This window comes from Pseudorasbora parva, chromosome 1, assembly GCF_024679245.1.
Source record: "Pseudorasbora parva isolate DD20220531a chromosome 1, ASM2467924v1, whole genome shotgun sequence".
Lineage (NCBI taxonomy): Eukaryota > Metazoa > Chordata > Actinopteri > Cypriniformes > Gobionidae > Pseudorasbora > Pseudorasbora parva.
Genome location: NC_090172.1, coordinates 66,663,299 through 66,684,569, shown reverse-complemented (window position 1 = coordinate 66,684,569; position 21,271 = coordinate 66,663,299). Strand labels below are relative to the sequence as shown.

General features: G+C 43.0%; 2 protein-coding genes and 1 long non-coding RNA gene across 3 annotated transcripts in view; 2 read left to right on the top strand and 1 right to left on the bottom strand.

Annotated features, from left to right (window-relative positions):
- Positions 1-21,271, top strand: part of LOC137080903 (uncharacterized) — a 470,496-nt gene that overhangs the window by 96,412 nt on the left and 352,813 nt on the right. The window lies entirely within an intron of this gene.
- On the top strand, positions 622-7,505 carry LOC137088259 (uncharacterized). Its single transcript, XR_010907548.1, has 3 exons — positions 622-708; positions 864-940; positions 7,412-7,505. It is a non-coding gene; the product is annotated as an uncharacterized lncRNA (long non-coding RNA).
- Positions 11,661-21,271, bottom strand: part of LOC137074054 (uncharacterized) — a 29,113-nt gene continuing 19,502 nt past the window's right edge. The window contains exons 8-9 of the mRNA XM_067442779.1: positions 12,659-12,847; positions 11,661-12,512 (exon numbers count right to left, since the gene is read on the bottom strand). Of these exons, the coding sequence (XP_067298880.1) occupies positions 11,661-12,512; positions 12,659-12,847 (1,041 nt within the window). The remainder of the gene's footprint in view (positions 12,513-12,658; positions 12,848-21,271) is intronic.

Below are 21,271 nucleotides of genomic sequence, written 5' to 3'. Positions count from 1 at the left end.
CTATGGACTCTGGAGGTGAATTAACCTTAATCATGTTTCCTATCATGTTTCTAAGATTGTATTATTCATATTCATGTATCTAAGATTGCATTATAATAATTTCTTAAATCGGAATGTGATCGCCGGTGTGGGCATGTTCAATGAATTTGCCTGCTGTAAATACAATATTTTAATCGAACTCCTACTTTTTAAATGGACAGAAGACATTTAACGTTATATACATTTATTCCATATATTAACTTAACGTATAACAACAACCAGTAATGAAATAATGATTTTAATATGTTCTTTTCTTTTTGCATTTGGAGAGTAAGATGTTAAAGTGTTTTATGTTAAAGTGTTTTTAATATTTTGTGCTTATTTTATTTTATTTTTTATTTTGTAGGATCAATACAGATGTGTTATTGGAGATCCAGTGCAAGCTGTGTGGAATCACAGAGCCATCCTGATGAGGTCAAGTTAATGTTAATCATGAATTTATGCCCAGCCATGACACTGATCACACAAGCTAAAACATTGCTATCAAGTCTTTCGCTTTTTAATGCTTTGCATCTTGTCCATTTGTAAGTAATACATTCCCCCTTGTGCATTTACAGATCCCCTAATCATTATATATTTTACAGGCCACACACCCAAAGGAAAGGAGCCGCAGCATTGCTGTGCCAGGCGTGGTAAATACAGGAACATCCTTCATGGAGATGGTGCGAGGTGAGCTGAAACTCGCAAGGCAAGATGAGGAAAAATGCAAGAATACTTTTCTCAATTTACACTGGTCTTGGGTTATTTATCTATATTTAAGTTATGTTTAATTCCCTGTAAAGTAGGAATAAAAACCATTATTAAAATGTTCTCTATTTTTAAAGTCCAGTGTCAGTGAAGATGATGTGCTCAGTGGGATACGTGAAGGAACCTCTCCAATCATTCTACCCTGATGACTGAGGTAATTCATCACATAGGGGATGCAGTTGTGGTCAAAAGCTTACACACACGTGCAGAATAAACTGCTTCATCAGGGCAGTACTAGATTAAAAAGAGACAACATGCTAATTTTTATGATCCCTCTTATGGCTATTTCTTTGTTTTCTTCTTTTTTTCATACAGATACTGCTGTGTGAATATAAACTGTACATCTTTTTAAAACATCGTTTTAATTTAATTGAGCCAATTATAATAATGGATAGATCTGTTCCCTTTCGTTCAGTCACTCCGACGTAACGTCAGTGACTGACGAATGGGGGTTTTGCTTAGAAGCCTGTCATCTCCGAGACTAGAAAGCGCCCAATGGCAGTGCCAATGCCATGGGCATGCGAGATTTGCATGCGTAACTCCGCCTACCCACGTGGGTATATAAGGAAGTAGCTGGCATCATCGCATTATGTTTTAATGCTTCGGAGCCAAGGGTTACATACCTTTCACTCCTACAAGCCTTCTGAGTTAAGTCAGTTCTTCGAGACGATCAGGATCTTCCAGTCGGTGTTGGTGTTCGGCGCGTTCCAGCGGTCACATACTTCCTGCCTGCTGGTCAGACGATTGGTTTCCAGTTGGTGTGTGGTCCCCTGGGCGCTTCGGCATCGACTGCGAGGTTAATCCTCTCACAAAAGAGCTCACACGTGGCACGTCCTTTTCAGGATGTCTCGCCCGTGTGCTTCTGGATGTGGCCGGTCTCTACACTCTTCTGATGGGCACTCGCACTGTCTGGCATGCTTGGGCTTCCAGCATGCTCAGGCGGCGCTTGTGGATGAGTCATGTTCTCACTGCGGGAACATGGCCATCTCCGTGTTGCGGTCGAGACTCAATGATCTCCGTGCGGCCGCCGGAGTGAGAGTCCCCTCCGTCACCCCCCGATCTGACGTGTCCGTGGCCTCGGTCTCATCCGGTCCGCGGGGCGTCTCTTCGGCTGGTGGCCAGGGTGACCTGAGGGTGATGGTGTGGAATACAGCTCCGACGCTCACGCCTCGGCCCACACCCCCCTCTGTTGCACCGGTACCCGCGAGCGTTGTGATGGAGCCCGCGGCCTCGGTCTCGGCCGGTCCGCGGGTTTCGTTCGGCGCTCCAGAGGAGGACGAGATGTCGGTGACCGCATCGCAAGGTGGGCTAGAGTCCTCCGAGGATGAGGATTCGGCTGTGCTGCCGCCTCCGGGCGCGCCAGCATTGTCCGAGTCGGGCCCGGAGTTGACAGCCATGCTTGCCCGGGCTGCCGCGGCGCTCGGTCTGGAGTGGAACCCTCCACCCCGGCCGGAGCGTTCGCGGTTAGATGATTGGTTTTTGGGTGCGCCACGACAGGACAGCCGTCCTGCCGTGCCCCCAATTCCTTTCTTCCCGGAAGTGCATGAGGAGGTTGCGCACTCGTGGAGGGCCCCCGTGTCTTCTCGCGAGCGTTTGGCAACCTCTTCCGCCTTCTCCGCCCTCGATGGGGCGGCGGCTAGAGGGTACACTGGGGTCCCCCCGGTGGAGCGTTCTGTGGCGATGCAACTGTGTCCCCAGAGCGCCTCCTCCTGGCGTGGCGACCCTAAGCACCCCTCCAAGGCCTGTAGATTCACATCTTCAATGGTGTCGAAGACCTACAGAGCTGCAGGGCAGGCCGCCGCTTCTCTGCATGCCATGGCAACCCTCCAGGCCTACCAGGCCAAGTTGCTGTGCGACATGCACGAGGGTGGAGCCGACCCAGGGCTCAGAGATGAGCTGCGTGCCGCGACCGACCTCGCTCTCCGGGCGACGAAGGTTACCGCACGCTCCCTGGGCCGGGTGATGTCCACATGCGTGGTCCAGGAGAGACATCTATGGCTCAACCTGGCCGATATGCGGGACGCCGAGCGGACTCGTTTCCTCGACGCCCCCATATCCCAGGCTGGGCTATTCGGCGGTGCGGTCGAGAGCTTCGCCCAACAGTTCTCGGCCGCCCAGAAGCAGACTGAGGCTATTAAGCATATACTGCCCCGGCGGCCCGCTGCTGCACCCCAAGCGCCGCCGGCACCGTCGCCTCAGCTGCCTCGCCGCCGAGGGCGGCCTCCTGCGGTCCCCCCCCGCTCCCGCGCGGCCACAGCAGCAGCCTTCACCCGGGCCGCGCCGCGGAGCGCGCCGCAAGAAGCCGCCCCAGTCCGCGCCAGCCCCGCGGCCCGCTAAACGCCAGGCCAAGCGGCGCTCCTGACGCGGACAGCTCAGAGATGGGCAGTTCTTTCCAGGAGACGGCAGCAGGGCCGCTCCTTCCCCCGGTGGAGGGCCGGGGGAGAATCTTTCGTTCCGCTGCCGCCCCCCGGGGTGGCAGCACCCTAATGTGGTTAAAGAAAGAACTGACATACCCATCTCTGAGCACACAGAGACCGGTGACGGCAGTGTGCGCCGCCCCCGGGCCACGCCGCTCTCGTCCCTCTCTGTCGCCAGCCCCCTCTCAGAGCAGACCCCAGTGGAACGTGAGTCCTTCCCTGGTCTCCTCTGTCAGGGCGCAGCTGTTACCGCCACCCCGACACCGGGCCGCTACGCCACCCGAGTCCGGGCCGGTAACGCTGCCTCGCTGCCCCACCGAGGGTACGCCGGTGCTCCGCATGACCCCGTTGGTACACTCCCTGGGAGCGTGGCTACAGCTGCCGGGACTGTCCCGCTGGGTCGCACGGACCATCCGGCTCGGCTACGTGATTCAGTTCGCGCGAGCTCCTCCCCGCTTCCGGGGTGTCCGGTACACCGTGGTGGGGTCCAATGCCCCAGTCATGCGTGCGGAGATCGCAACCCTACTGGCGAAGGGTGCGGTCGAGCTCGTCCCTCCAGCCGAGATGAAGTCCGGCTTCTACAGCCCTTACTTCATTGCACCGAAGAAATCCGGTGGGTTACGACCGATCCTGGACCTTCGCGTCCTGAACCGATCCCTTTACAGGCTTCCGTTCAGGATGTTGACTGCGAAACGCCTTTTCGAATGCGTTCGTCCATGCGATTGGTTTGCAGCGATCGACCTGAAGGACGCGTACTTCCATGTGTCCATCCTTCCGCGACACAGACCGTTCCTACGGTTTGCGTTCGAAGGGCGGGCATATCAGTATGCTGTACTACCATTCGGGCTAGCTCTGTCCCCTCGCGTCTTCACGAAGATTGTCGAGGCAGCCCTTGCGCCACTCCGGCAACAAGGGGTTCGCATCCTGAACTATCTCGACGACTGGCTCATACTGGGCCACTCTCGGGACCGGGTGTGCGAACACAGAGACCTGGTTCTCCACCACTTAGCTCGTTTGGGCCTTCGGGTCAACTGGGAGAAGAGCAAACTCTGCCCCGTGCAGAGGATCTCTTTTCTCGGTATGGAGATCGACTCGGTCGCCATGTGCGCGCAGCTTACCGGCTTGCGCGCGCAGTCGCTGCTGACTTGCCTCAGGCAGATAGAGAGCAAGCGTGCGGTTCCACTGAAACTGTTTCAGAGGCTCCTGGGGCATATGGCATCTGCAGCCGCGGTAACACCGCTCGGATTGCTTCATATGAGACCGCTTCAGCACTGGCTTCGCGATCGAGTCCCGAGATGGGCATGGCGGTCTGGTACGCTCCGGGTCCCAGTGACTCAGGCCTGCAGACAGACACTCACCCAGTGGTCGAACCTCAGTTTTCTACGGGCAGGAGTGCCCTTAGAACGAGTTTCCCGGCATGTTGTTGTGTCAACAGATGCGTCCACCACGGGTTGGGGTGCCATGTGCAATGGACATGCAGCCGCCGGCTCTTGGTCAGAGAGCCAGAGCCGCCTGCATATCAATTGCCTCGAGTTGCTGGCAGTACGGTTCACCCTGCACCGCTTCCGAGCGTTGCTGAAGGGTCAACACGTACTAGTCAGATCGGACAACACGGCCGTAGTAGCGTACATCAACCACCAGGGCGGTCTACGCTCCCGCCGCATGTCTCAACTCGCCCGCCATCTCGTTTTATGGAGTCAGAAGCGCCTGAGGTCCCTTCGTGCTGTCCATATCCCGGGGATCCTGAACCGTGCAGCCGACGAGCTCTCACGGGTTCAGCCAATCCCTGGGGAGTGGAGACTCCATCCCCAGTCGGTCCAGCTGATTTGGGATCAGTTCGGGGACGCACAGGTAGATCTGTTTGCCTCCCACGACTCGTCCCACTGCAGCCTGTACTATTCCCTGACCGAGGGCACTCTCGGCACGGATGCACTGGCGCACAGCTGGCCGCGGGGCCTACGCAAGTATGCGTTTCCCCCAGTGAGCCTTCTTGCACGTGTTCTGTGCAAGGTCAGGGAGGACAAGGAGCAGGTCATTTTGGTCGCCCCGTACTGGCACGGCCGGACCTGGTTCCCAGAACTAGTGCTCCTTGCGACAGCCCCTCCCTGGCCAATTCCTCTGAGACAAGACCTACTCTCTCAGAGACGGGGCACCCTGTGGCACCCGCGTCCCGATCTTTGGAACCTCCACGTGTGGCTCCTGGACGGGACGCGGCAGGTTTGAGTACCCTACCACCTCCGGTGGTGGCTACCATCACTTCCGCTCGGGCCGAGTCCACGAGACAGGCCTATGCGTTGAAGTGGAACCTCTTCGTCAATTGGTGCTCTTCTCGCCAAGAAGACCCCTGGAAATGCCCGATCGGGTCTGTGCTCTCTTTCCTCAAGGAAGGGTTGGATCGAAGGCTGTCTCCATCCACCCTGAAGGTTTATGTGGCCGCTATCGCCGCCTACCATGACCTCCTGGGCGGGAAAACGGTAAGTAAGCACGACCTGGTCATCAGGTTCCTGAGGGGTGCGAGGAGACTACATCCTCCTCGTGCTCCTCTCGTACCCTCTTGGGACCTGTCAGTAGTTCTAAGTGCTCTGCAGAGGGCCCCATTTGAGCCTTTGCGGTCAGTAGATGTTAAGTTCTTGTCTATGAAGACAGCGCTCCTGACCGCACTGGCCTCCATCAAGAGGGTAGGGGACCTGCAGGCATTTTCGGTTGACGAAGCGTGCCTGGAATTCGGGCCGGCCGACTCTCACGTGATCCTGAGACCCCGGCCTGGATATGTGCCCAAGGTTCCCACCACTCCGTTCAGAGACCAGGTGGTGAACCTGCAAGCGCTGCCTTTGGAGGAGGCAGACCCAGCCTTGGCACTGCTCTGTCCAGTACGCGCCCTTCGCGCTTACGTAGACAGGACGCAGTGTTTCAGGACCTCAGACCAGCTCTTTGTCTGTTATGGTGGGAAGCTGAAAGGGAAGGCTCTCTCAAAGCAAAGGCTGTCTCACTGGATAGTGGACACCATTGTTTTGGCTTACCAGCAGAAGGGACGCCCATGTCCCCTTGGGGTCAGGGCCCATTCCACCCGGAGTGTGGCCTCCTCTTGGGCTTTAGCACATGGCGCTCCGCTGACAGACATCTGCAGAGCTGCAGGCTGGGCGACACCAAACACATTCGCCAGGTTTTATAACCTCCGAGTGGAGCCTGTATCCGACTATGTACTCGCCTCTACAAGTGGCCGGTAATGGATTGGCTCAGGTGTCTTCGCTTATCCAGTCAGGTGACTGGATACGTGCGATATTTTTCTCAGGTGAGTTCCCAGAGAGCCCTGAGCTCCTCCAGCACTGACGACGCCGACGCCAGTAAGTCTGCCCTTAGCCCAGACACTCGTGTCCGGCCAGGTGCCCCATGTGCATGGTTCCCCTCCGGCGACCCCCACATGTGTATTTCAACCGTAAGCCTCCCTGAGCGGGTGTATTCCCTTGGCAACCTTGCCACCTCCTGGGGTTAAAAATCCACCTTCGGCTGGTACCCCAGTGATCTTCCGTATGCAGCCCCCCCGGGGTCATACGTGTATCCTAAGTCCTCCCTACGGGTAGGCATCTTGGCGCATATCTCCTCCCGGAATATGCCTCCCAGTGCACCTTGGTATTCCTGCGTTAAGTAGAGGCCTTTGACCGTCCTAACTTGCTTCAGGGTTCTCACGCTTGCGCAGGGCACTGGAAGACAGCCGAGTGGCGTTATTGCATTGGGACCCCCATTCGTCAGTCACTGACGTTACGTCGGAGTGACTGAACGAAAGGGAACGTCTCGGTTACGTATGTAACCCTCGTTCCCTGAGGAGGGAACGGAGACGTAACGTCCCGTTGCCACATCCGCTGTACCGCTAGAACGGAGTTCAACTTGGCTCCTCAGCAGGTAAAACATAATGCGATGATGCCAGCTACTTCCTTATATACCCACGTGGGTAGGCGGAGTTACGCATGCAAATCTCGCATGCCCATGGCATTGGCACTGCCATTGGGCGCTTTCTAGTCTCGGAGATGACAGGCTTCTAAGCGAAACCCCCATTCGTCAGTCACTGACGTTACGTCTCCGTTCCCTCCTCAGGGAACGAGGGTTACATACGTAACCGAGACGTTTTATAAACAAGTTTTTTCTTTGCGTTTTCTTTTTCTTTCCTCAAGGTATATATTTTTTTTGCGTTTTCTTTTTCTTTCCTCAAGGTATATATTTTTTTTGCTTTCCTGCCTCTTTGGAACATGTCCATTCACATCTACTGTGGAGAGATGGTGCGCCAGTTTCCTACTGATGGAGAGCACATTGACATAAACAGCACTTTCCAAACAACTTGAAAAGAGTTGGTGACAAACAATTTTGTGTGCCTTTGGAGTTCTTCAGTTTTTTTTTTTTTTTCTTTCACTGTAATGCTGGAATAAGATTTTAGACTAAACCTTTTGGTCCTAATTTTGGTTCTAGTAAAGGTTTAAGAGCTTATAAATTTAGTAACACTTTACAATAAGATCTAATTTGTTAACGTTATTTAATGTATGGGCCAACATGATCTAACAGTGATTTCTTTTTATTTAATTTTTTACAGTGTTTATTAATAGTTGTTGACCTTGCTTAATAAATTATAGTTCAAAGCTAGTTAATTAAATTTATAGTCATTGTTCATGCAAGTTAACAATGCATTAAATAATTAACATATACACCTTTTGATTTTAAGATTGCATTAATAATAGGGGTGTAACCGTACACAAAGCTGACAGTTCAGGGAGGAACACTAAATATAAAAATGCTTTTTTTTTTATTGGTTTACTGAACAAATTGTAATTGTCCTAAACTAAAGGTTTCTTAAAGAATTAAAAATATCTCTGCTAATTATTATTATTATTACCTTTATTTAACCAGGACAAAAACTCACTGAGATTAAAATATCCTGTCCTGGCCAAGATAGGCAGCTGTGTTTGCATGTACAGTTATACATAAAAAGTCACATAAAAAACATAAAACATACAACCAGTCAAAAACAATTACACACCATTAATTTACTCTCAAAATGATGTAGTAAAATTTTAAAATGACTAAATGTCACCAGATCTTTTAGCTTCAACTCAGTCTGGAGCAAATTCCAATCTGAGGCTGCGACATATTTGAAGGACGTTTTACCAAGCTTAACTCTAACAAAGGGCACACAAAGATTATAATTTGATTCAGAATGTAATATATAATTGCCTTGTTGTTTCCGTTTAATCAACGTGATCTCATGAAAATACGTGAGGAAATTTATACATTTACTAACGTTTTCACACACAATAAAACGTACAATACTGACTTATTAACAGCACTAAAATGTACAATATTGACGTATTGACAGCACTAAAATGTAAATTATCTACGTATCCAAGTGTGAACGTGTAAGCAGCCAACCACCGGCTCCCATAAATCGTGGCATTAATATTGTTTATTTTATATCCAATAGTCACATCAATACATGTTTTCAGTCACATTTATTAAATGCATTTTACTAAGTTAATCAACCTAATATAAAATAACATTTTGCTCTCGTGACTTCACTACAAACTCATTTCGGGTGACTAGATAATGTTAAAAGAAGACTGAATTTTAAAACCGTCAGATGAATAACATTCTTGCCAACCATTTTGTAGTATTTAGCTTGTTGTTTGCTGTGAGACATAAAAAGGCATTTTCTCCTATTCAGCAACTGGCGATCACAAAACACAACACTTTATTCGTTCGCTGTAATCCAAATCGTTAGAATGTCCATATGTTTGCGAGAAACAAATCCAAATTGAGCCCGGTGATCTTCATCTCCATTAGCCTTCCATTAGTCTTCATCTCCTCTCAGTAGCGCGACGGTAAACATCAAATCTCGCGCTCATTGTGAATTCAATTTAAAAAACGCGCCCTCATGAAGCGTTACGACATGATTTACGGCAGTGGCATCGAACGCTCATTGGCTCTCGCCTGCTTTGTCACAGATTTTGACATGCCGTGTTTCAGTCGATTTGTATTTGAAATGGGAAACGCGCAACTTCACGGAGAGAAGCCGGATTAATATTTTCATTGATTAATAGCTAAGCTAACATTCTGCTCTGTACCTCATACAAAACTATTAACGTCATATACCACCAGAGAGGACTGCGACTGCAACACATCTTCATTTGAACTACTTTTGGTACCGCTTTTGACATTTTTGCAATAAATAAATTATTGTGAGTACACTGGTCTGTCTGTTATGCTTTGATTTATAACAGTACGTTGTTTTAATAAATGCTAATGGGTAGGTTTAGGGGTAAGTGTAGGATTAGCCGTTCAAAATATTTTTTTAATGCTATATTGTTACCAAAATCGTCATTTTCCAACGTTCTACCTTTTATTTTCTTTATAATCTGTATTAAATTGGTAGGTTTAGGTTTGGGGTAGTGTTAAGGGATCGTACATTAATCAATAAAATGGTCAAAGGGAAATTATATAGATATCTTTATGATATAACAAAAAAAAAAAAAAAGTTTTTACCAGAATAAAGTTTTGTATTCTTAAAAAAAAAAGATTTCATGATGGATTCGTAAATATTTTACGCTTTTTAGCTGTAAAAATGTAATAATACTAAGTTTAAATGTTGCAAATACGTCTATATTTTACATTTTAGCACTTCTCCAAACGTACTAAGACGTACGTTTAGTCTCTTTGAAAGTAACGTATTAATACCTACGTATTAATGATGAGACCAGGCTGGTTTAATCAAACGACAAAGAATGCTGTATAGTGTAGACTATATAGTGAGGCCTTACTTGCACTCGCATTGCATGCAAACGTGTAAACTTCTCATAAGACCATTTTTGCATTAACTTATAAATCTAATTATAAAATGATGTTCCTACTCCAATTTGTTGTTGAAATATAATATTTTATACACAGTGGCTGTCATTTTCATGACAGATTTATTTAAACATTATATAAATTACTCTTATTACTTTAAATAATCAAAATATCACTAACAGGTTAAGTAGAATATGATGAATATATGGGCTAATATAATGCATATATTAAGTGAAAGAGTTCATCTCTCTCGTGTTTTATCGACGTCTTTCTGCTGTTGAAACACTGAACGATTACACGATGTGATACGTTTTAGTAAGTTGTAATGTATCCTTAACATACCTTCTGATGTTAATTCATGTTTATTCTTTGACTATGACAAGGTGATCACATTCACTCGTGCCGCGTTGCTGCTTGAACTGATGTCTTTACAGTGATCTGTCATGTCACATTAAAGAGCATCAAAATGGCATCACTTGAATTTCATGATAAAATTGACAGAATACATATGTTCTTTTGGAAACTTGTATTGAAGTGTGTTCCACTCATTAAACAAGCCGTCTGTTAACTGTTAAAGATTGCATTCGTACCGCTCGGTACACACGTGCACTGTACCGGAAGTCCTTTACATGTAAAGGTGTACATGTAAATTACGTTAAGGTATATTTTAGTTCACATTAATTGCTTGTTTTTAAGACAGTAGAATGGATTATGAAAGTACATATAAAGTTGTATTTAAGTACCACTTAAGTTGTTCCAAAAAAACACTGTTAATTGCAACTTATTGTATTTTATTTCAACTTAATATGTGATAAATTTGAAATCAATTACATATAATGTGTGTTAAGTACACCGAAAACATTGCATTTAATTCACACTTAAGTGTATATTTAGCTGACATTAAAGTATGTTTTAGTTCACATTAATTGCTTGTCAGTACATTGAGCAGTGCACTTTAATTACAATTTTAATACACTAGAAGCGATTATGAAAGTACATATAAAGTTGTATTTTAGTACCACTTAAGTTGTTCCAAAAAATCACTCTTAATTGCAACTTATTGTATTTTATTTCAACTTAATATGTGATAAATTTGAAATCAATTACATATGTGTGTTAAGTACACCGAAAACATTGCATTTAATTCACAATTAAGTGTATTTAGTATAAGTATATTATCTGTGTAATAAGTACACTTTATAAAAGTACACTAAAGTGCACTTTTTTTCACAAGGGCAGACACCCACAGAGACTGGAATACACAAAAATACAACAATTTAGTTTTTTCCTTAGCTCTCAAATCAAAACCTCTATCTCTAATATATATATATATATATATATATATATATATATATATATATATATATATATATATATATATATATATATATATATATATATATATATTATAAACACAATACATGATTAAAATCACTGGATTATTAGAAGCTTTAATTATAAAAATGCTGCTTTTTTATTATTAAGAGAATTTCTCTCTGACTAAAATTCGAAATTACTTTATCATGTAACCGTGATTATAGTAAACCCTTACCTAAAATATGCTGCTACTATAAACAAAACATATGTCTTTGATGCAGTAACATGCTGAGCATTAGAAACTCGCATAATTTAAGATTTTATCTCCGGTTCTATTTTTTTCAGTTCAACATTTAATTCATCAATAATCTTTTTTAGCTCCTCTTTTGTCTCCCTTATTTTTTTCACAAATTTCATGATCTCAGACCGCATCTTTTGTTCAGACTCTGTATTGGTTGCTGCCATTTCTGATTCTTGATTGGTTTCTGATTGTTGTTGAGACGCTATTGAAGCATAATCTCCGCGGAGTTTGTGAATCTCTCTGGAGTCGAGGGCAATGAAAAGGACATCAACAGCTACAAAAAGCCCAGCCAAAACCCCTGTTGCTGCTTCAGCCACACGTACGGCTCTTGCAGTCTGAGCTGCTACTCTCCCAACACTTGCAACTTGAGTTAAACGGACAAGCTCTGCAATCCCTCCCAGACCTCGCCCAAGTCGAGCCCCGACACTTGCCAAATCTGCCCCAGATTGTGTATTGGACTGTGATATCTTGCTTTCAAAAAACACCTTTTGAGTTTCCACTGCTATTTGAATGTTTTGGATGCAGCTACTTGTGGATGTAATTTTTTCTTGGAAATCTGTTATCATAATTTTGATCTGTTGGCGGTCTGTGCGCTGGTTAACCATCTTTGTTATATTGCTCACACCAGATGCTATTCCACCAGCTACTGCCACACCGATTCCCACCCCTGTTACTATCAGAGAAGCTCCAAGAGTGAATGGAGTCAGAATAAGTCCCACTACAGATGTGATTCCTCCAGCCAATCCTACAACACCTCCTGCAAGACTGCCTACTGTTGTGTTGTAGTGGACTTTCTCCAGACCATCGGCCAGCTTTTCCAGTACCTCTAGATTCGTATAGAGCTCTTCAATCGTTTGTGCGCTCTGAGAGAAAAATCAAGTCAAGTTTAATTAAATAGTTTGATGGTTTAGTTTTAAGTTTAACTTCAATATGCCAGTGTCTGAAACTGTTACTTTATGATTTTAGGAGACTACAGCAAACATTAAAACATTTTGATTACATAACTCACCTTTTCATAAAGATGATTAATGATAAAGGGCCTCATCAAGATCTCACTGACAGATGGGCGGTTCGCTGGATCGATCTGAAGTGTGTCTTTTACCAGCTGACGAAGGTCCTCAGAGAAGGTCTCAGGAAGAGGTTCATAGGAGCTGGTGAGTATCTTTGAAATAATCTCAACTGTGCTTTTTGCTGTAAACTAAAGACAGACACAAATATTATGTCACTATTTGGTAAAATAAATAAATAAAATAAAAATACAAAATAATGTATCAGTGGATCATGAAACCTTTTCCATACTGAGAGAAACAATCAGCCCACCAACAAGGTTGGCTGTTGTAATAGATTGATCCATGGAAGGCAAATTGAAGTGAGAACCCAATCGTGGTGGAAAGAGTACTGAAAAAGCATACTCAAGTAGAAGTACTGTTACTTGTCAAAAAATCTAATTCTAGTAGAGTTAAAGTACCTGTTCTAAATGCTACTCAAAGTAGGAGTAAAAAGTAGCTGTTTTAAAAGTACTCAAGAGTAGTGAGTATTATGCTATGAATGTTATTTCACCTTTTATTAAAAATGTAGCTTACTCTTTTATGGATGAATCTCAGTAAGAACAAAAAAGCATGAGATCACTGACAGTATTTCAATATTTCTTTTACTATTTCTTTTTATTTTTGACTGCTAGCACTAAAAATACAGCCATGTAATATTTGAGAAAGCAACCAATAATCTGGTAACATTTATGACAACCATTCGGTAGAGGTTTTCTTGCGGTAAATTAAAAAAGGTTGCAAAGTGTTGTACATTAAGTTCTTTCTTTTCAAGACGCATTCATTGTACTGCTTTAATTTCAATGGATTTTTTTTTCTCTGTAAAAAGAATACACTTAAGAAATCAGAATCTAAATTTTCACCACTGGTTATTTTTGCTTGCAATTAAAAAATAAACTTGATTTAAATATAAATCTGATGTTTTATGAAAGTTATTTGCCATATAAATGGACTACAATTTTAAATCGCCATGTGAGAATACATTAAATTAAAATATGCAATTTGATATGCTGACATAAGTTCAGTTTCAGTTTATTGTCCCCTAAGGGAAACTTGTCTTACAGCCAGGTAAACACACAGGTAGCACAACATGTATACACCACATACACATACAAATAACAATAAAAACTATTAATTAAAAACACTGTTACACTAATACTCATCTAGATCAAGAATTATGCAAGTTTAGCAACTGAATTGCACTTGGTATGAAAGAGTTATTTGTCCTATTGGATTTTAAACGAGGGACTCTGAATCTCTGGCCTAAGGGGAGGACCTCAAAAGAACAATAATGGGGGTGATTTACACAGCCCAATATGGCATCTGCTTTCCTCATAACCTGCCTCTCATAAATATTTGTCAAGGAAACCTGTGGGCAGCCTATTAACATACCAGCCACTTTTACAATATAGCTGAGGTTATTTTTCTCCCTCAGGCTGATGCCCCCATACCAGGCAATAAAAGCAAAAGTAAGGACAGATTCAATAAAAGATTTATAAAATAAAGACAGGATAACCTTATCAACATTAAAAGAATGAAGCTTCCTTAGGAAGTACAATCGTTGTTGTCCCTTTTTACAGATCATCTCTACATTTATGTTAAATTTAAGTTTATTGTCTATCACAGTGCCCATATATTTGTACTGCTCTACCACTTCTATGCTGATTCCTTTTATATAGGTGGGTGGAGGATAGCCAGATTGTTTTCTCCTAAAATCTATGAGCATATCCTTTGTTTTAGAGGTGTTAAGATGGAGAAAAACCCGTCACACCAACTTACAAACTCATCGACCACTGGCCCATGCTGAGATTCATGTTTCTGCAGTAAACTGACAATAACTGTATCATCTGTATATTTCAGAAGGTGTCTATTACTATAATGACTCCTACAATCGTTAGTGTAGAGGATGTATAGTAAAGTTCCCTGCGGGGAGCCAGTGGAAGAGACACGCCTTCGAGAGAGACAACCATTCACCTTAACTCGCTGTGTTCTGTTAGTTAAAAAGTCCATAATCCAGCACACAAGATTACTCTCAATGTTAAATTCTGATAATAATTTACTGGATAGTATTAAAAGCAGAAGAAAAATCCAAAAACAAGAGCCTGGCATGTGTACCAGGACCCTCTAAATGTCTATAGAGGAGATCTAAAGCCGCCTTTCCACTGCACACGACAAACGACCACCGTCGGACCGGAAGTCATTCATTTCCAATGGAGAGTCGTACAGGGATTGCGTGGGGTGCCGACCATATGCGAATGCGGAATTTACGGATCCGATTTGAGCTTCGGATGCGTTCAAATATTTGAACTTGAGCGACTACACCGTATGCGACACGCCGACCGGATGTTCCAAAGTTGTCCAATCAAATCAGTGTGTGCGCAAGTTGAGAATTATTATTCTTTTTGTTTATCAGGTTTTATTTTGTTTTACAACCTTTTTAAAAATGCATAATAGATGAGTATTAAATTATATATTTTTCTAAATAAATCTGCCGAATGGGTCGGGGTCAGCCGGTAATTGAAACACACACACACACACCATCATTATATTCAGTGTGTGAATAAGAGTAAACGGTGTTATTTAGTGCTGATATTAGATAGGTCAGCGGCTGCTGTCTGGCTCTTGTGTAACGATCGCTGCGCCGCTCGTGTGTGTGTGAGTGTGTGTGTGTGTGTGTGTGTGTGTGTGTGTGTGTGTGTCTGTGAGAGTGAGTCACAGTTCACCTTAGTAATTTAACTTATGTGATCTAGTTTACTAGTTTGAGGCGGCTGGTCCGGTCCTATGGCTGTTGGAAGAATGAACAGATCAGATAATAAATAAATAAAAACACTTAAAAGACGCAGTGTGTCATCATGTTTTTGTCTACCGTATATGAGAAGGTTTCGATATGATTCTAGAGAAGTATACAAATGAGACCGCAAGATATCTCCCATGTTGCCGTGTACGATCATAATAACATTTCCGTGCGACTGCCACTAGGGGGCAAACTCCGACAGTCGTGTCCGAATGTCGTGTGCAGTGGAAAGGCGGCTTAAGAGTGCAATCTGGGCATCCTCTACCCCTCTGCTAGCCCTATATGCAAATTGCAAAGGGTCCAGGGCCCCACTCACACTGAACAGCAAATGCCGCTTAACAATCCTTTCAAATGACTTCATGACCAATGAGGTCAATGCCACTGGTCTGAAGTCATTTAGTGTGCTCACAGAGTTGCCCTTTGCCACTGGAACTATGATAGACTCATTCCAAGCAATTGGGACCCTTCCCAGTTCCTAGGACATCTCAAAGATGGCGGCAAACACCCCACAGAGCTGCTCTGAACAGCACTTCAACAGTCTCCCAGTAATTCCATCCGGTCCCGGACTCTTATTTACTTTAATTCTCTTAAATACAGACCTAACCTCCTCTTTTGTAATTGAGAAAGGAATAAGAAGGGATTTTTTTGTGTTTTTTTTTGCAACCCTATCATTCTTTTCACCCCATCCCATGCTACCTACAGGTTGTTACTGCCCATTCTTTTCTTTTCAAAAAAATCTTGTTTTTGTATTGCAATTTAGCCTTCTTGATTTCAGCTCGGACCTCCCTAATTTTATGCTCATTGCCGTTATGAAAAGCACTATGCTTTTTCATTAATACTTGTTTCAATGAGCTAGTGACCCATGGCTTATTATTTGCATACACTTTGACATGTTTTTTGGGAATAATACATTTCACACAAAAAGAAATATAGCAACATACAGCATCAACAATCTCATTGATATCCGAGTCAATGAAGACAGACCAATCGGTGTAGTCAAAACAACCTTGTAATTTCAGAACAGACTCTTCGTCCCAGATCTCAATCTCTCTAGTTTTAACTTCCCCCCTTTTGAGTATAGGTCTGTACACCGGGATGAGATTTATAGTACAGTGATCTGAAGATCCTATGGGAGCCAGAGGGGAGGCCTTATATGCCTCCTTAATTAAACCATAGCATTTGTCCAAAGTTTTATTTTTTCTAGTTGGACATGGGACATATTGATATGAATTTAGGGATTTACTCAGTTTGCACTTATTAAAATCCCCTATAAGCAGACATGGGGCGTCGGGGGAAAGAGATTGAAGTCTTTGAGTCACTTTTACGAATTATATCGGCAGCAGTTTGTGTGTTTGCTTTGGGTTGAATATATATATTACAGTCACAAATATCTGGGGAAATTCTCTTGGGAGATAGAACGGATTAACGGAGATGGAAAGCAGTTCGATGTCAGGAGTGCATATCTTTTCCCTGACGGTGATGTTGCTACACCACCACCGGTTTATATATACACACACATTCCACTACCCTGAGATTTCCCCGTAACTTCAGAGTCTCTATCCATCCTAACAGGCGCCCCAAAGATGCTGATTGATAAGTCTCACTGAAGACAGCCACGTCTCACTGAAGGCCATAATACAGGCGTTCCTGTATTCCTGTAGATAGTTCGAATTTGCTTGTAGCTCATCAATCTTATTTCTGAGTGACTGAGCGTTTGCAAATATTATTGAAGGGAGCTGGAATACGTTGTATTTTTTGTTGTTTTAACCGGAGTCGTACGCCAGCTCTCTTTCCTCGCTTCCTCTCTTTATGAGAGTTTTTGCAACCATTTCCAGGAGACCTGCACCTAGAGATCTCGGCTAGAATATCTTCAGATACAAGCGGGTCCCAGTATATATTTCTCATACGCGAGTTGTCCCATCACATCAAACATTCCCGAGAGTATGTCCTTACCGGCTCACGTTGCTGGCTGTGTTCGCCTTGAACATAATAAATCCATAAAGTCCATAAGATGACAATGTAGTATATCTCCATGGCAACTGCTTAAATGAACAATCGTATCTAGTCCATTTCCATCAAACAACGAGTCAAACCAAAAAACGTATTTAGTACTTTTTGACAAACAAACGCAGACAACTAACACACCTGCTGCTGGGCGCTACAACAAGAGCAGCGCACCAGAAAGCAGGTTTAATGCGTTTGCATGTTAAACGAAATCGATGTAAGGGACAAAAATCTAGCAGTGACGATCGGTTAATGATTGAAGCCTGGCAAAAGCTAAATTGTTTCCAGCAGATGGCACTGCGAGCTTGTGCTGCGCTAAAAAAACACGTACCATTTGTGCATGTATTAGAAAATGTAATTTTCCGCAGTCAATTTTTAGTAATTGTTTAAGGCAGTTTCACGATTTCAGTCATCATATAGTAACGAGCAACAACCTCACTCTAGGCTGGTCGCTGTTATAGTTGATTTGATGGGAGTCACATGTGTGACGCATGGAGACACAGGACTGATTATTCGTCTTAGCCAATCACGTTGAAAGGAAAATAAATAAACATAATGTAGCGAAGGCAGGTTTAGGGAAAATAGCGCAGTAAAAGTACCGATACAGCACATAAAATGTACTCAAGTAAAAGTAGACGGTTTTTAAACTACTTAAAAAAGTAAACTTTATGAGAAAAACTACTCAATTACAGTAACGAGAGTATTTGTAATTCGTTACTTTACACCACTGGAACCCAAGTGCAGTTTATTTACTTATATGAACGGATACAAAACAGATGACGGAATACAAAACAGAACGGATACATACTTGAGCAGACCTAGGGATGGCTGATGCGAACCTGACGTTTTGACGCTGTGTCGAGATCCCGAAGCACAGATGTGTCGAAACACTGCTCCGAGCTGTGATTCGACACACTCATGTCACGTGACTACAGCTAAACGAAGCACCGAAGTGTTTCATCAGGTGCGGCTGTCGAAACTGCTTTGATTAAAAGGGCGGGAAGAAACCACACAGTCACACATCTGAATGAACCTCATTCCCCACAGTTTAAAAGTGAAGTTAATCCATCTTCACCTCATGGGTTTTGTGAGAGAAGATACATTTTGTGATATAAGTGAGATTTATAGTGGACTTTGGTTAGTTATATTAAGGCTAGGCTCCATTTGGAAACCCCACATAAAGTGAGATGTGTGTATTGTGCATGATCCTGAATTAAACTTAATTTTCAGTAATTTTCCCTTATTTGTATGTACTTGCTAAAAAAATATTTGTGCTGGCAACAAGCGTCGCACCTTGTGAGAATTTTTTCAAAGGCTGGAGAAATGTTACATTATATTTTATTTATATATATATATATATATATATATATATATATATATATATATATATATATATATATATATATATATATATATAAACTTGACTAAGTCCTTCAATCAATCAATCAACTTTATTTATATAGCGCTTTTACAATCACGATTGTGTCAAAGCAGCTTCACAGTGTCAAACAATAATACTGCATCAAAATTAGATTTGGCTGTACAGTCGTTCTGGAGAAAACAGTGATGTTATCAGCTTATTTTAATTTATCATATAGCGACAATTGTCACATGTCATGTCGTCGTCTCTTGTGTTTTTCCCCTGTACTTCCTGGTTTCTGTTTTGTCACATGTTCCTTTGTTCTGAGTTTCCCGCCACTGTTCAGTCCCCTCGTTAGCTTTAGTTATGTCAGCTGTGTCCAGTCATCTGTATCACCTGTTCCCCTCGTTTGTCTAGTCATCAGTGTGTGTATTTTAGTTCCCTTGTGTTCAGTCCTTCCTTGTCTGGTCTCTGTTATACCTCCTTGTTGCTGTTCGTGTTTTGATAGTGTTCTATGTTTCTGGTAAAGTCTAGTATATCTTTAATAAAGAGCCTTTGAGCTTGGAAGTCTTGGTATCTCCTTCCTTGGGACAACAACCCGTAACAACAATGTTGGCAGATCAGTATTATAGTTTATAGAATTAATTCAAACCTAATTCATAAATTTTATCTGTATAACCAAGTTGAATAATTATGATCATAATTTTAGTGTCCCCAACTGAGCAAGCCAAGCCAAAGGCGACAGTAAACCTTGGGAGAAACCAGACTCAGTCGGGGTGCCAGTTCTCCTCTGGCCTATTAACACACCGTGTAAGATTATTATTCTGGCAACCTTACAGGTCAGAAATCATATTAGATTTGGAATATTCAAAATTTCAGGGTATCTCGGAAGAGACGGGTTTATTTAGGATGGTGCGTCGATTACACAAGAGTATGAATACATGAAAGATCTGAGTTATTGCACCGGAGATGGGTTTGTTTTTTTCTATACACAGAGCTAAAACAGGTCAAATGGTATCTGGCCTGCTGGGACTGTGCAGCAGACAACATGATCCTTCATTTAAGTCCAATGATATGGACAACTACCTGCCTCCATGACCTGATTACAACTCACCATGGGAAGTCCCCTGACTGTCCACACCCTCCCCAAATTCAGTGCCAAGGACCGACTGCATTAGGGCTGTAGCGATACACTAATCTCACAATACGATACACAGTATTCAGCTCACGATACGATATATATCTCGATATTCAGCCAACGATACTCTTTAATATAATTCGATACACTTACATAATTTTCTGAAAGATTTAAAGGGGACAGGGTGATTTTGGTGACATCTTGTGAGTGTTCCATTTACTTGGATTTAATAAATTCAACTGAAAACTAAAAACATCAATTACATAATGTATGTCTCTAACTGGACAGAGAGTCTACTGCTTGCAAATTCTGGACAAAATTAATTAAAATGTGTTGAGAAAATTTGTTTAATTTATTGAAAAGCCTTTAAAATATAAATAGAGTTTTAAAAAGCTTGTTACCTCTGTTTTATTGTCAAAGTCTTATAGTGACCGTAATGTGTTAATATGTGCCAGGATTTATGAATATGAAAACTGGCATCGGTACGTTTTGATTGTAATATGTGCGTCATCTGCTTCCATTCATTAAAAAAAAAACTCCTCTGTGGTCGTCATGAAGACTTGTGATAAAACAATATCCCTCGGGGCTTCTAGTTTAAATGTGTGCAGATGTGGAGAAATATTGATAGATTCAAATTTTTATACATAGAAGTATTATTTATTCAATCTTTAGTTAAAAAGATTGCGCTGTATACTCTGCGCTGATGTTTTGTTTTCAGTTCATACTAGCAGCCTGAGGTTCGCCCTAATGCACATTCAGTCCATATATGGAACTCATGAAGAAGAAACAAACCATGTGACATTGAACTCCCTGACATAAACAAACCTTCCAGAGATCGCTATAACATGTAGATAAACACGTTTTAAGACAATAAGCACACAGTCGCGACAGCATATGGTTTGTCTGTGTTCTTTATGCCATGTTGGGTGTTTTTGAAATGTAAAACTACTGAAATGTTTATTTCCATGAAGGCAATTGATAAGAGTCTCAGAGAAGGTGAAGTGAGAAGTTTGATAAAATAAATGAGGTTTGAACAGAACAGTTTGAGAGTCTTTGATAATTACATTGCAATAAAATCACATGAAATGATCTTGCAAAACGTTGATCATGTTGGGTAAGTACTCTGTGTATCATCATTCTTTTATTTTTTTACAACACCGGCAAAGATTGTTTATTCCAGCGTGCGTGCAGACAGGGTTGCCAAGTTTTTACAACAAAACCTGCCAACTACTAGCTCAAAACAACAGCTTCTCAGGGGGGTTCTCCAGAAAAGAAAATGG